The sequence below is a fragment of the Empidonax traillii genome, unplaced genomic scaffold (genome assembly GCF_003031625.1).
Source record: "Empidonax traillii isolate 1590-97213 ecotype Southwest subspecies unplaced genomic scaffold, ASM303162v1 scaffold655:size661012, whole genome shotgun sequence".
Taxonomy (NCBI): Eukaryota; Metazoa; Chordata; class Aves; order Passeriformes; family Tyrannidae; genus Empidonax; species Empidonax traillii.
The window spans coordinates 94,596-107,438 of NW_020955848.1; the positions used below are offsets into that span (position 1 = coordinate 94,596).

Here is a 12,843-nt window from a genome sequence, read left to right on the forward strand (position 1 = left end):
TTGAATTTCCCTGGCTGCTGCTGAGAGCAATTACCTGTGAGCCAGCACTCACATCCTGCCTGTCAGAGTCAGCATCCCTTGGGAGACTGAATCCTGGAATCCAGGAATGGTTTGGGTTGGAAGGGACCTTACAGATCATCCAGTTCCACCCCCTGCCGTAGGAAGGGGCACCTTCCCCTTGACCAGTTCCAACCTGGCCTTGGACACTTCCAGGGATGGGGCAGCCACAGCTTCTCTGGGCAACCTGTGCCAGGGCCTCCCCACCCTCACAGGGAAGGGTTTCTCCCCCTCTAATCCCTCAGGAGCTGTGGGCAAAGCCACAATCCACCATCTGATTTTTTTTTTTTTTTTTTAATGTAAGAATGTGTCTGTCACATTAAAAAATAGATGGATATGAAATGTTTGCATTTAAAGGCTTTCATGTTATATTTATGTTGCTTAAAGCGAACTGACTTGTACATAAACAGAAGGGAAATACATTTTTTACCTTTCAAAACACAGGGCAACGAGTAATTTTACAACAATAGCAAAGGATTCCAACTCTCTGTGGTGCCCATCTGATTCATAACCAATTAATCTGATTTTTCTGTCTGACTCCTGTGCGGGGCTGAGTCAGTTCGGCGGGGGCAGAGTCTGGAAGGTGCTGATCAGGAAATATTTTCTCTGAGTCAGAGTCTCCAGTCTCTCCTTTCTCTCAAGTGATGAGGTTGTCGTGTCAAACATCAATTTTCATTCCGAGTTATGTGATGTTTTTTCAGGTAACTGTGAAGGGAAAAAAAAAAAAAGACACAAGGAACTGTAGCTTCAGCAGAGAACAGATAAACTTCAAGGTGACAGGCAAGAAAAAGGCAAATTATGGTCTCATTTACAGAGCAATTCTCTGAGCCACAGGAGAGTTTCAATGATTTGAGCCATAACAATTTGAGCTGAGTCACCAAAAAGTAAATATAATTTAGCCAGATTGCTCAGAAAGGATCTACAGGCTCCTCACTGCTCTTAGTCTCTGTTATTGGGCATTTTTAAAGGTGTGGATACTCAGTTTGTTGAAATTGAAAAGGAAAACCCCCAAGCAGGAGCTGAAAACTAATTCCCTTGGAGTTATTACCAAGATAAATATCAGTTCTTAACTATATAATTTTTGACATATATTTCCTAGGGGGTGGGTTTTACCTCAGTTTACTAAAAAATATCCTTGGACTATAAATTCTCAGACTGTGCTCTTCGTATGCAAATAAAGGACCAATAGAAGTGTCAGATTAATGGATCTGTAGAGGTGGATCAGCCTAACAAAGCTTTCCCATATTGTGATGGTTAATGTTTAACTGGAATACTGGAGGCAGGTCTCTTGTTTCTTATTTCTTTAGACAGGTTGAGAAACCTCCCTTTATACTCCTCAGAACTTAAACCAAGTACTGACTGATTTCTGCTACATAGATATAGATGTAGGATATGTAGGGATAGATGTAGGATATGTAGGGATAAAATTCCTAAATATATAGATTATATAGATTTTTAGGAATATAATTATAGATTATTTAGGAATATAGATTATTTAGAATAAAATTGATATATTCTTTAAAATTTGTACGCACATATGCTTTAAAGCAATTGCCTCAAAAGTATTATCAAATCCCATATAATTTGAAAAATGTAATCACAAGACCATATTATATGAAGAGCAGAAATAAAATACACTGATTTCAAATCTAATCGGTGCTTTAAAGTTTTGGATCAAAAAATCATAAGACCAGAAGAATCAAAGCACAATAACACTGCATTGCAGAACAGGGATTTTCTCCTCCCAAGAAATTCTTTGCCATTTCAAATTCATAAAAAGTTCAGAAATTTCTCCCTGTCATTAAAGTGCAAACCAGAGAAGCTTCAGGACAAGAAATCCACAGGTTTATTTAGTTTCCCCCTAAAGGTTAATTAAAAAACTCTGGATCATCCAGGAGCTCGGGTTCAGTATAATGTGGAATAATGACATTATAGCTAATAGAAATAAAAGCTAATGGATTCTCTGGTACTTCAGCCTGACAATAGATTATTAATTTATATTTCATGTTTTATCCTAAAAAAACAGGGACCCTGGTGTTGAGTTCACCTCAGATTCTAGAAATTTGGCTTCAGTCTTTTAATTAAGCAAGGTAGGTTCTGTAATTTTCTTACCATCTTTTGTCTTTGTCTGGTCAGCTTGGGCTGAAGAAATTAATATATTCTCTTGCTTTATAGTCCAGAACAGATTTTCTTGTTCCTTTTGCATATCCACTCTTTCATTGAAATGAATCCATGTTCAAAGTATTTGTTTCCTCCCTGACAAAAAAAAAAAAAAAAAAAAAAAAAAAAAAAAAAAAAAAAAAAAAAAAAAAAAAAAAAAAAAAAAAAAAAAAAAAAAAAAAAAAAAAAAAAAAAAAAAAAAAAAAAAAAAGAGGAAGGATTTATTGTGAGAAAATATATACAATTTAATTAGGAAAAAGGCTCTTTCTTAGAAAATAATCTACTGGTAGGAGATAGAATGTCATTGCCACATCAAGACCCAAGATCAACCCAGTATTTTCACAAATTTCAAGAATTTAGGAGGTCTCACAAAGGGGAGAGTTGGTCTGGGAACTTGAACAGAGAAGGAACATTTTATGACTTTTTACCATAACACATTAGATACAGACTTAGAAAAACGTCTTTCCAACCTGTTTATCAGTATTTTAAGAGAAAAACCTCAGAACTCTCCCAGAAAAGGTGAGGTGAGCTGGGAACACGACGAGGCTCTGGATGATCTGGGAAGTGCCCATTTGTCAAGGATCATAAATCATCTGCCAGTGATCCCTACCAGCCTTTGCCAGGCTGGTGGTGGTGTAACTATGGCAACACCATTTCCCCAGACCAAAGTTCAATTATTTTACACTTTTATTACAACTGCTGTTCTCTTAAAGTTTACCAGGGTAACTCTCTGTGAGCACAGAGCCCGGACAGCAAGGAGGAGGAAACAACCCCATGGTAGCCGGACTAGAGGGAACAAAATACCCTGAACTGGTGGAAAAATCTCTGCCAAGATGCCTTCCAGGAAGAAAACGACCATGTTTGCATCTTCTTTTTGTACCTGTGTTTCCTCCTTCGTGCTGATTTGCGTGGTGCTGGCGACACAGCAGTGGGTGAGCAGCGAGGTTCGCTTCTCTCGCACCAACAGCAGCGTCACCATCAGCCTCGACTATGGACTCTTCAGGGGCACCTGTGAACAGTTTGTTGAAGCAGGACTTCAGGTGTCCAAAAAGACCTTCCAAGGTGAGTGGTGTTACACCTGGAAATGGATCTGAGAGTAACAGAATGGTTAGATTGGAAGGGACAGTAAAGTCCATCCAGTCCCACCCCCTGCCGTGGGCAGGGACACCCTTCCACCAGCCCAGGTTGCTCCAAGCCCCATCCAACCTGGCCTTGGACACTTGCAGGGATGGGGCAGCCACAGCTTCTCTGGGCAACCTGTGCCAGGGCCTCCCCACCCTCACAGGGAAGGATTCCTTCCCAATCTCTAATGTAAACCTAAAATCTTCTTGCTCGTGGCAGTGACAGACGTCGGACCCGCAGCTCACTCTTATGTTCATCTATAACTATAACACTTCAAGTGAAATCAAGAACAACTGTAGAATAGTCTGGGGATTTAAGTGGTATCAAATAAGACCCTCAAAATGCACAGAAATTCTGCAGCATTCTTGACAATAACAACTTATTTTAATCACCTGTATAATTACCTCATTCCCTTTGGAATGAGGGAAAAGTAAAAAAATGGGAACTTTATGTAAAACTGACTTTCATTTTCAGAAGTTTTCAGTGAGGAACAGAAAAGCAACACTTACCACTTCATTAAGGGATTTACAAACCCAAGTCATCTTCCAGGATTTCCTTTAATTTCATGATGTTACATTTATTGTTTGATTTAAAACATTTTCCACCTCCTACCAAATCAGCATAATTTTCCAGAAAAAGGTTTTAAGACTGCTGAAAGAAAAAGAACAAAACATGTAAAACAACACCCAAAGGTAGATAAGCCTGAAAGCTGTTGCAAGGATCAAGGGTTTGCACTCATTTTATCTGTCTTGCTGTCTCACCACGTTCAAAGCAATAATGCTGATGGCACATGGGGAAAAAAGCCAGTCAAAAGAAACCTAACAAAAATTGGAAGAGTAGGTCAAACAGTTTTAAAACATGAGATACAGAATTAAAATAGATAAAAGGAAGAAATTTTTTACAATTACAGTGGTAAAGGAATAATTTTTTTTTACAGTTATAGTGGTAAAACACTAGCACAGGTTGGCCAGAGAAGCTGTGGCTGCCCCATCCCTGGAAGTGTCCAAGGCCAGGTTGGACGGGGCTTGGAGCAACCTGGGCTAGTGGAAGGTGTCCCTGCCCATGGCAAGTGGTGGGACTGGATGGGCTTTAAGGTCCCTTCCCACCCAAACCAGTCTGGGATCCTGTGATACTCCAATAAATATTTTCCTTTTTTGGTAGGCTGTTGTGAGATGTCCCAGAGAAGCCACCAAGGCAGAGCACAGCAGATTTAAGCCTGCAGGTGGTTCCCATCTCCCAGATCTTTCCCAGCTTAATTTAGCACAGAAACTGTCCCTGTGCAAACAGGCACCCAAATTCCCAGGGTGGCAAAGCTGTGTTACACAATCCAGTTCTCATGAGAACATTCATGGAAATGAATGTCATGAAAACCTGGACACAGCAGCACTCCCAGCAAAACATGGAGAGTGGATTGAGATATTGTCACATAACAATCACAGAATCACGATGCACTTAAACCTGGTTTACTTACAGTCATAGCAGAATAATCATGGCATTTTTAGATTAGTAAATATGCATTAATAAAAATAGTTTCCATATGGTTCTAGCACCCTATGGCAGTTGGCTCAAGCCCCAAACCTTGTACCATGTGGGCAGGTTCTTGCTGATTTTCACTGGGCTCCGTGTGAAACCTGGAGTCCTCCCAGGAGGAGCTGATTGCAGGGTGGGGACACAGGTTGGCTGGAATTCAGGGCATGTGTCTTCTCTTTGTCTGTACAGCGCCTCACACAGCCCAGTCCCAGGGCCTGGGTGTTACCAACAGGTCCATTTTAATTAAAATTAAGGAAAAACACTCACCCAACACTTATATCAGTGAAGGGTTTTGGTTCTTTCGCAGTTTGCACCATCTCAGTGGTGTTGGGTTTTCCCCTCCAGATTCAGGGCTTTGTGATTATCATTTATCAAATGCTGAGATAACGCTCACAGAAAGTTATCTCAGTTCTCACATACCAGTTATTTGGGGCTGAACAAAACGAGTGAGTTTCAGGAGTTGGTTTCCCACAGCTGCTGAAGGAAAGTGATGCTTTAGGAATAGCCCAAAGATGGGTTTGGCCACATCCCTCCCTAGTTCTGTTGGTCACATATCCAAGGGGAGATGAACTGATTTCAAATTAGTTGTTAGGCTGCACACTAGGCATTATTGTCATGTTTTATGTTGTCATTTATGGAAGAAATTCAGGTTGCCCAGAGAAGCTGTGGTTGCCCCATCCCTGGAAGTGTCCAAGGCCAGGTTGGACGGGGTTTGGAGCAACCTGGGCTGGTGGAAGGTGTCCCTGCCCACGGCAGGGGGTGGAATGAGATGATCTTCACTGTCCCTTTCAATCCAAACCATTCTATTCTCTGATCCTACTCCATACATACTTGAAATAGGAAAGACACTTCACAGAATTGCATACATAATATTTTAACTTCCTATAGACAGGTTCCCCTAAGACAGCAAATGTCTTTTCTTTGCTGATTCTTAAGTAAATTGATTTCCTGTTTTATGGAGAAATAAAGTGATGTGCTTTCTCCACTCTAATGTTTCAGACACCGCTAAGAGGAGTTAAAACCAGCCTTTTAACTCACAGCGTGATCCATCACTCAGCAACTGTGTCCTTGCTGGGGGGCCCTGCTGTCGCACCCTGTGTGTGTTCCTCAAATGGCATCGTAATATTTGGGTGTGAGAAAAGGAGGAGGGAAATTATAGAAGGGCAAATCAAAGGTGATAGCTTGGGGATATGAAATATTCGTTAGCAATGGCCCAGGTTGGTTTTTATTAATGGCCATTCAAAAGGTCATCAACAGCCTTTACAAAAAAAACTTATTCTTGCAGAAACCGCAGCACTAAAAGAAATTTTTTAAGTGTAAAGATGAAAGACGAGCACGGTTTCTGCACTGTGCTGTGCATGACCTGCCCAGTCAGGGTGTCTCTTTAACAGACTGCCAGGAACAACCTTAATAGAGCAATAAATCAAAACAGCCACTTCCCAGGCTCTGGGGATGAATGGTCTGGCAAAATGTAGAAGTTATTTAATAACCAAAGCCCTTACAGTCCTCACGAGCTGTTTTCGTGATTTCTCTTAGCAAGGAGCCACCTATGAATGTACCAGTCTGTGAGAGCTTGTTTACAGCTCTGCTTGTGTCCATGTCGAAGTTGAGCAATGCCCAGGAAGAGGCACACCCAGAGAGTCCTGGAATGTCAGGATTTATCCAAATGTCTGCAGCCAGCCAGGCCAACACCACATGAGGAAGCCTTTGAAATTTGCTGTAAGCAGAGAGGAATCAATTTTTCCTAACTTTTAAATAACAAGAAAAATGCCTGAAAATCAGTTTCCTGATGTGCTATGGGATGTCCTGAAAACTGGGAAACTCAGTTGAACTCTGCTTGGGGTTTTTTTTTTGTTTGTTTGGCTTTTTCTTCTTAATGAAAAATTCATTATGTGTCAAAAGTGATCAGAGAGCTCACCAAAGCTGCCAGATTGGCACTGCTTGGAAGGCTGACTCAGGTCCATACAAGTTTGGGAAATTCTATCCAAATAGATAAGAATTAAGGATGGGGGGAGGGGTGGGGGGAATAAAAAAAAAAAAGATACAGGAAAATAAGGAGCGATCTGGGCAGGGCAAACCCCCGTTTCCATTGCAGAATGATGTTATTTTACACAGATGGTGCAGGTTACTATTGACCCCACTCAAACAGATCAGCTCCTTCAGTTCGCACAGACTGCTTTATTTAGGGGGGAAAAAAATCTGCTGCCATGAAAACAACATTTTCTTTAAACCCTTTAGCCTTGTGCTGTTACAACAGCTGAAGTCTGATAAAATGACACCCCCTAAACTGCTGATCGCTGTCAGAGATAAACAAGATCAATTAGGGGCTGCAATAGGTGTAGCCAGTCAATCCTGGAGATGTTCCGAGTGATAAAATTAAGCGAGGCTGCCAGAGGGAAATTACACAAGCCCGGCTGATTTGGCTCCAGACTTACATCTTGTGCAAGAAATACATCAGAGGTGATGCCCGGGCTGCTTCAGCCTGACTGCAGGTACAACCAGCAGCATGCTCACTTCCATTTAACTGAGTGATAGCCCCTGGATGCCCTTCTTTCCTGTTCTTCTAGGAAAATTGCTTACATTTACCACTGATTTCCATAACACATCCTTACCTCAAACAGACATTAACTTCTACCTGCCGCTATTACATAAAATGAAAGAGAACTTCTCCTTTTCATTTCTTCCCAATAGCTCTTCTTTTTATTATGTTTATTTCTCTTTATGGGGTTTTTTAGTACTTTTTTCCCTGCTATGATTTCTCCCATTTAGGCACTACCCGAACACTTCGCAGTAAATGGCTTTGTGTTAAAAGCAGAATAGAGGGGGAATTTTCCTACACGTCTGTCTATCACAACACCCATTTGAATAGAGCTGGGAAACACTGTCATTGTGTTTGTTACAACATCAGGCAGCCACAGGCACATTACAGTGGCCTTTTCAATCTTTAAATTGAAAAGGGGAAAATAATATATCTCAACACAGCTATACTGCAATTACACTTGGAGGATATTGTGTCTCCTATTATCAGCAACCTATGGAATGACTGGAAGGATTGAGGCAAAAAAAAAAAAAAAAATCAATAAAATTGATGGCAAGTCCTGGAGGGGCTGAAAATGTGCCATGAACACGTGGCCAGACACTCCTGCAGCTCCAGAAACTACAGAGGGCAATGGCCTGTGTGTATCAGCTGTAACAAGCTGGAGCCAAAAGGAGAGGGGCCAGGATCTGATCTCAAGGTGGAGACCCTGGGACCACAAAGCTCAGCCCTGTGGTTGGAAAAGCCCTCCTAGCCCATCGAGTCCACCCTGTGCCCCATCCCCACCTTGTCCCCCAGCCCAGGGCACTGAGTGCCACAGCCAGTCGTTCCCAGGACACCAGGCACAAGCCCCACACAAGCAGCAGGATCAGTGGCCAGCAAATGCACTCCCTGTTCCTAATTTCACACAAGCCTGGCTGCTGGAGTTGTTATTTTAAGCCAGTGGAGGCTTTGAGATACAATGAACACGGGGTGTGTGAGCTTGCACTGAAACCTTCATCACATCAACATAATGAAAAAATACCCCAGATTTGTATTTCCCTCATCTTCCCTCCCTTACAGAAACAGTGCCTGTGAGCAGGGCTCTTCATTTAAAAGCCCAAGCCAAGCAAAATCCGAGGATTTGTGTTTTAAGTTATCCCTGAGTAATTAAGAACTGCTCAGCTCAGGGTGGGAGCTGCAGGGAGGGATTTTCACCCCTGAACACGTTGCCCCAGCTCATCCCAAAAACTACGTACACAAGAAATTAATTTTAAAATTCAGTGGATTTAGGGGTGAAAGAGAATGGAAAGTGGGAAGAGGAACATCACCACACCGAAGCTGCAGTAAAGGGTGGATGGTGCAGCAGATCTGATGATCAGCTGCAGATGTCCTATAACATCTCCAAAGAAGGAGTGGCTCCCTTCTTTTAAAAGAAAGGAACAAGTACTGCCTCCACCAATTTTATTTTTTTTTGCAGGGCATGGAGACAGATCCAGTCAGGATATGAGCTCTACCCTCCTCACCTGTCCATGTATGACCATGCTTAGCTACATTATTCCTGCAAATCTACCTGGCCCTTCCTAAGAGAGTCTTATTCCCTTAGAAGCTGTTCCTCTTGTCAAATTTATTCCATGGGAGGGAAACTGATGCTATACTAAGAGAGAATAACCTACAATTGGAGCAGTTTTAAATAATTATGGAATTTACCAGACATGGGCAGAGGAACACCTGGTTTTCTGGCCTAGCTTAAGCATAAAATTTCTGTCTGACCATGTGAGGAGGAAGTTTTTACAGAAGTATTAAGGAAGAGAAGTTCCTTACCTAGCCAGTGCCCAGGAGGTTTTTGTGCCTGCAGGAGAAGTAAACATGCCTTTTTTTTAGCCCTGTGTAGCTTCACCCCATGTGGGGTTGGGATTCATGTGCTGTGCCCAAACCTGTTCCTTTACATCCTGATCTCTACAGATCAATGAAGTCTCTCTTTATCAGCTTTTAATTACAGCCACATCAGTGAGTCATAAACTTGTCAGAGTCCACCAGACCACGAGGGGAAAGCTGATTATCATAAAATCATTAACACTGGAGAACACCTCTAAGAACATTAAGCCCAACCTTTAACCCAGCAGCACTAACCCATGCCCCCAGGTGCCACATCCACGTGTCTTCTGAACACTTCCAGGGATGGGAACTCCACCACTGCCCTGGCAGCCTTTTCCAGTTCCTGACCACCCTTTGCAGTGAATAAATATTTCCTAATATCCAATTTAAACCTCCCCTGGCACAAGTTGAGGCTGTGTCCTCTCCTCCTGTCCCTTCTCCGTGCTGAGCCCCTGTATTTCAGTTGCAGATTCCCTGAGCAGCACCAAGGCAAAAAGCACCAACGTTGCCATTATTGTGGTTCTGGTTCTCAGTTTACTGACTTCCCTTCTGAGCTCTGGATTTACCTGCACCAATGCTGTCAGCAATCCCTACCAGACATTTCTGGGACCCATTGGAGTCTACACCTGGAATTCCATATGTGGTGAGTAACACATCCCATCCCACTTCCTGTCCACCTTTGGATGAATACCTTGGCTCAAAGATTAAGAAATAGATATCTGGAAAAGGAAACATTTAGAAAAGCGTTTTGCTCAGTAGGTTTAGTTTTTAACTGTGTCACCTGAAAACTATCTTTTACCATCAGTAAAATTGTATTGTATAGCAGTAAAATTATGTTTATATAATAGTATATATGGGGAGCAGCAGTTAGAAGGACCGAGCCGTGGCAAACTTTATTTCCTTCTCTAAAAAAAAAAAAAAAAAAAAAACAAACCACTTTCACAGATCAAAATAAGTCTTAACATTCTCTAAGCATAAAAAAAAAAAGGGTAGAGACACTGAGTCATTAGAGCCTGAACCCTGACAAAGGGCTCCCTGAAGGTGCAACCCCAGGTTCAGCTGGTTGGCTGCTCCCAACACACCCTCCTGCCCTCCTGGACATGTGCTGGCAATGACTCTAGCTCTCACACTCAATTTATCTCAAGAGGATTATGTGTTCCTCTAATAATGGGTTTGCACTTGAATAATTTCCTTTTAAGACATCTGATTACAGGGTGCTTCAACAAGAGCATTTTACCCTTCAAAAGCTCTTCAGGTCTGAAGACGGGAGGGAGGTCTGTCCCCAGCAGCACCATCATCAAAATCAGACCTTGGTGGAAAGGCAATTGCAAGGGTAAATTTAGTTTTAATCATAGCAAGCACCCCCTTTTTTAACACATCATGTAAAGACAGATGCAGAAACAGCTGTGAAATGCAGCAAGAAAAGTGAACAAAGGCCCAACTCAGACAATTACTCACTTTTGAGACAAGCAGGTCATTGTCTCGTCACGAGGAGGTTGTTCCTTTCCTGAGCACTCCGAACCTGCAAGCTCTGACTTGAAATGAAAGGGCCATGGACTTGCCAAAATAAATGTTGGTGAGAAAATAAACCCCCATGCTGGCTGAGGGTTGTGGTTCCTTTTTACAACCCTGTGAGTGCTGTGACCTGGAAGCCTATTTTGCTGTGGGTGTATTTTTCTGAACACTCACACATCATTTGATGTGGGAGGCTGTCTTAGACGTTCCTAATTCTCTTACCAGATGGCCTGAAAGTCCTGAAAAAAAACCTGAACCTGTTTCAGCCTGAACTTGTGTAGGATGATGTACCTGGAGGAATGGAATGGAACTATTTCCACCAACGTTCAGAGGCTGCACCTCTGTTAGCACAATGAAAGTGGGGAAGTAAAACTATTATTTAGCTAAATTTCAAAGTAACTGAACTCCTTTTACACTTATAAGGCTGTAAGAAATAGATACAGATATAAGAAGACATTGAATTTTGGCTCATAACAGAGTCATCAAATAATTTGAGTTGGAGAGAACATGAGGGGTCTAAATTTAAGCTCTTGTGCCAAGCTGGGCCAACCCTGAAGCCAGACCAGGTTTTATCCAGCTCTGATGCTGCCCACCCCATGGATTTGGTGTCATATCAGATAGACAATCCATGAATACATTATACTCATCAGCACTAAATTCGGTGAAAAACAGCTAAATTAAATGGCCTTGTCTAATAATACTCAGTGAGAATCCAGTACTTTTAGAAGATGACATCATTGACTATTTCAAAACACCTGGCAGATATTATTGGGTAGGACAAAGATTCTATAAATGCCCTTACAATTCACTAATGGAAAATATTTTGTCTGAGTGCAGGTATTTAACCAATTTAAGCAGACTCTTTCCAAGCAGCTATATAAATACCACTGTGGCTTCCCCTCTGATGTTTGTATTTCTGTTTTCTAGGAATCCTCATCCTCATAGCCATGATCCTTTTCCCTGTGAACATAGAAGCACACGGCCTGTCTGAAGAATTGGCCCATGGATGTTCCACCTCTCTGCAGAGTCACATCAAGTCTCAGCACAGTTATGGATATTCCTACTGGATCTTGCTGCTCATCCTTTTCCTGAACATTGCTTCCCTCATCATCATATATTTCTATGACCACGCAAGATATTCTAAGAAGAAAGAGCAGGAAAGGCCCATTGAAAATGCACCAAAAGATGTCATTCTGTTTTAAGGACACCACAGAAAAGAGGGTGCAGAAGGAAAATGACTATTTAATGTGGACAAGTAATTTCCATTCAAACTGAACTGTGCGTTGCAGTTCAATTGACAAATTGGTTTGAAGGCACAGTGGTCTATTTTGGTTTTAGCTGCCTTCTGCTTCACCCTTGGGGTCTGAACAGGAAGATCAAAGACAGTGTTTTAGTTGTGTATGTGATTTGGGATCTCAAGGGGCAGGAATATCCCTTGGGATGATGAGAAATGGTCACTAAGGGGGTCGGTGCTACATTTTGTCCTTTCTCTACCTAAGGATCTTCTCCTGCAGGTCCCTGTGGAACTGCCCAGGTGACCACAGGGAGTTGGGAAGGCTCCTGTGCATAGGCAGGAGTGTGAGAACTTGTGGACAAAGCCCACAGAAGACAGTGGTGGATTCTCCATCCCTGGAAGGATTTAAAAGCTGCGTGGATGTGGCACTTGGGGACGTGGGTTAGTGGTGGCCTCAGCAGGGTTGGGGGAACAGTTGGAGGGCTTTTCCAACTTAAACAATTCTGTAATTCTGTGACAGCATAGGAACCTAGTATTAACAAGTTATTAATTTGTAGAAACATCAGGAAAATCTCGTTTCTGGCTATTTATAGACCTTTGATTCCTGCCAAGAGCAAAGGGCAAAGCCACACCCTGAGCACACTTTGCCCCCTCACTTACACAACCCAGGCTGTCACATTGCCCTGACACAACACACCAATAAGAGGGTTTTTTAGTGATGATTTACAGCCAGGACCGTCCCCATGCCTTGTTTAGTTAGTATTTAATATGCATATAAAGCCACACAACTATAGAACAGCACAGAAGTGAGGGATCTCCCTTCCTGTTCCCT

At 42.2% G+C, this 12,843-nt stretch overlaps 1 protein-coding gene across 1 annotated transcript; it reads left to right on the forward strand.

The window, feature by feature from the left end:
• The first annotated feature begins 2,930 nt into the window (after positions 1-2,930).
• On the forward strand, positions 2,931-12,129 carry CLRN3 (clarin 3). Its single transcript, XM_027899296.1, has 3 exons — positions 2,931-3,279; positions 9,726-9,905; positions 11,705-12,129. The coding sequence occupies exons 1-3, from the start codon at positions 3,051-3,053 to the stop codon at positions 11,977-11,979; spliced, it is 684 nt and encodes a 227-aa protein (XP_027755097.1). The 5' UTR covers positions 2,931-3,050; the 3' UTR covers positions 11,980-12,129.
• Positions 12,130-12,843: the final 714 nt, after the last annotated feature.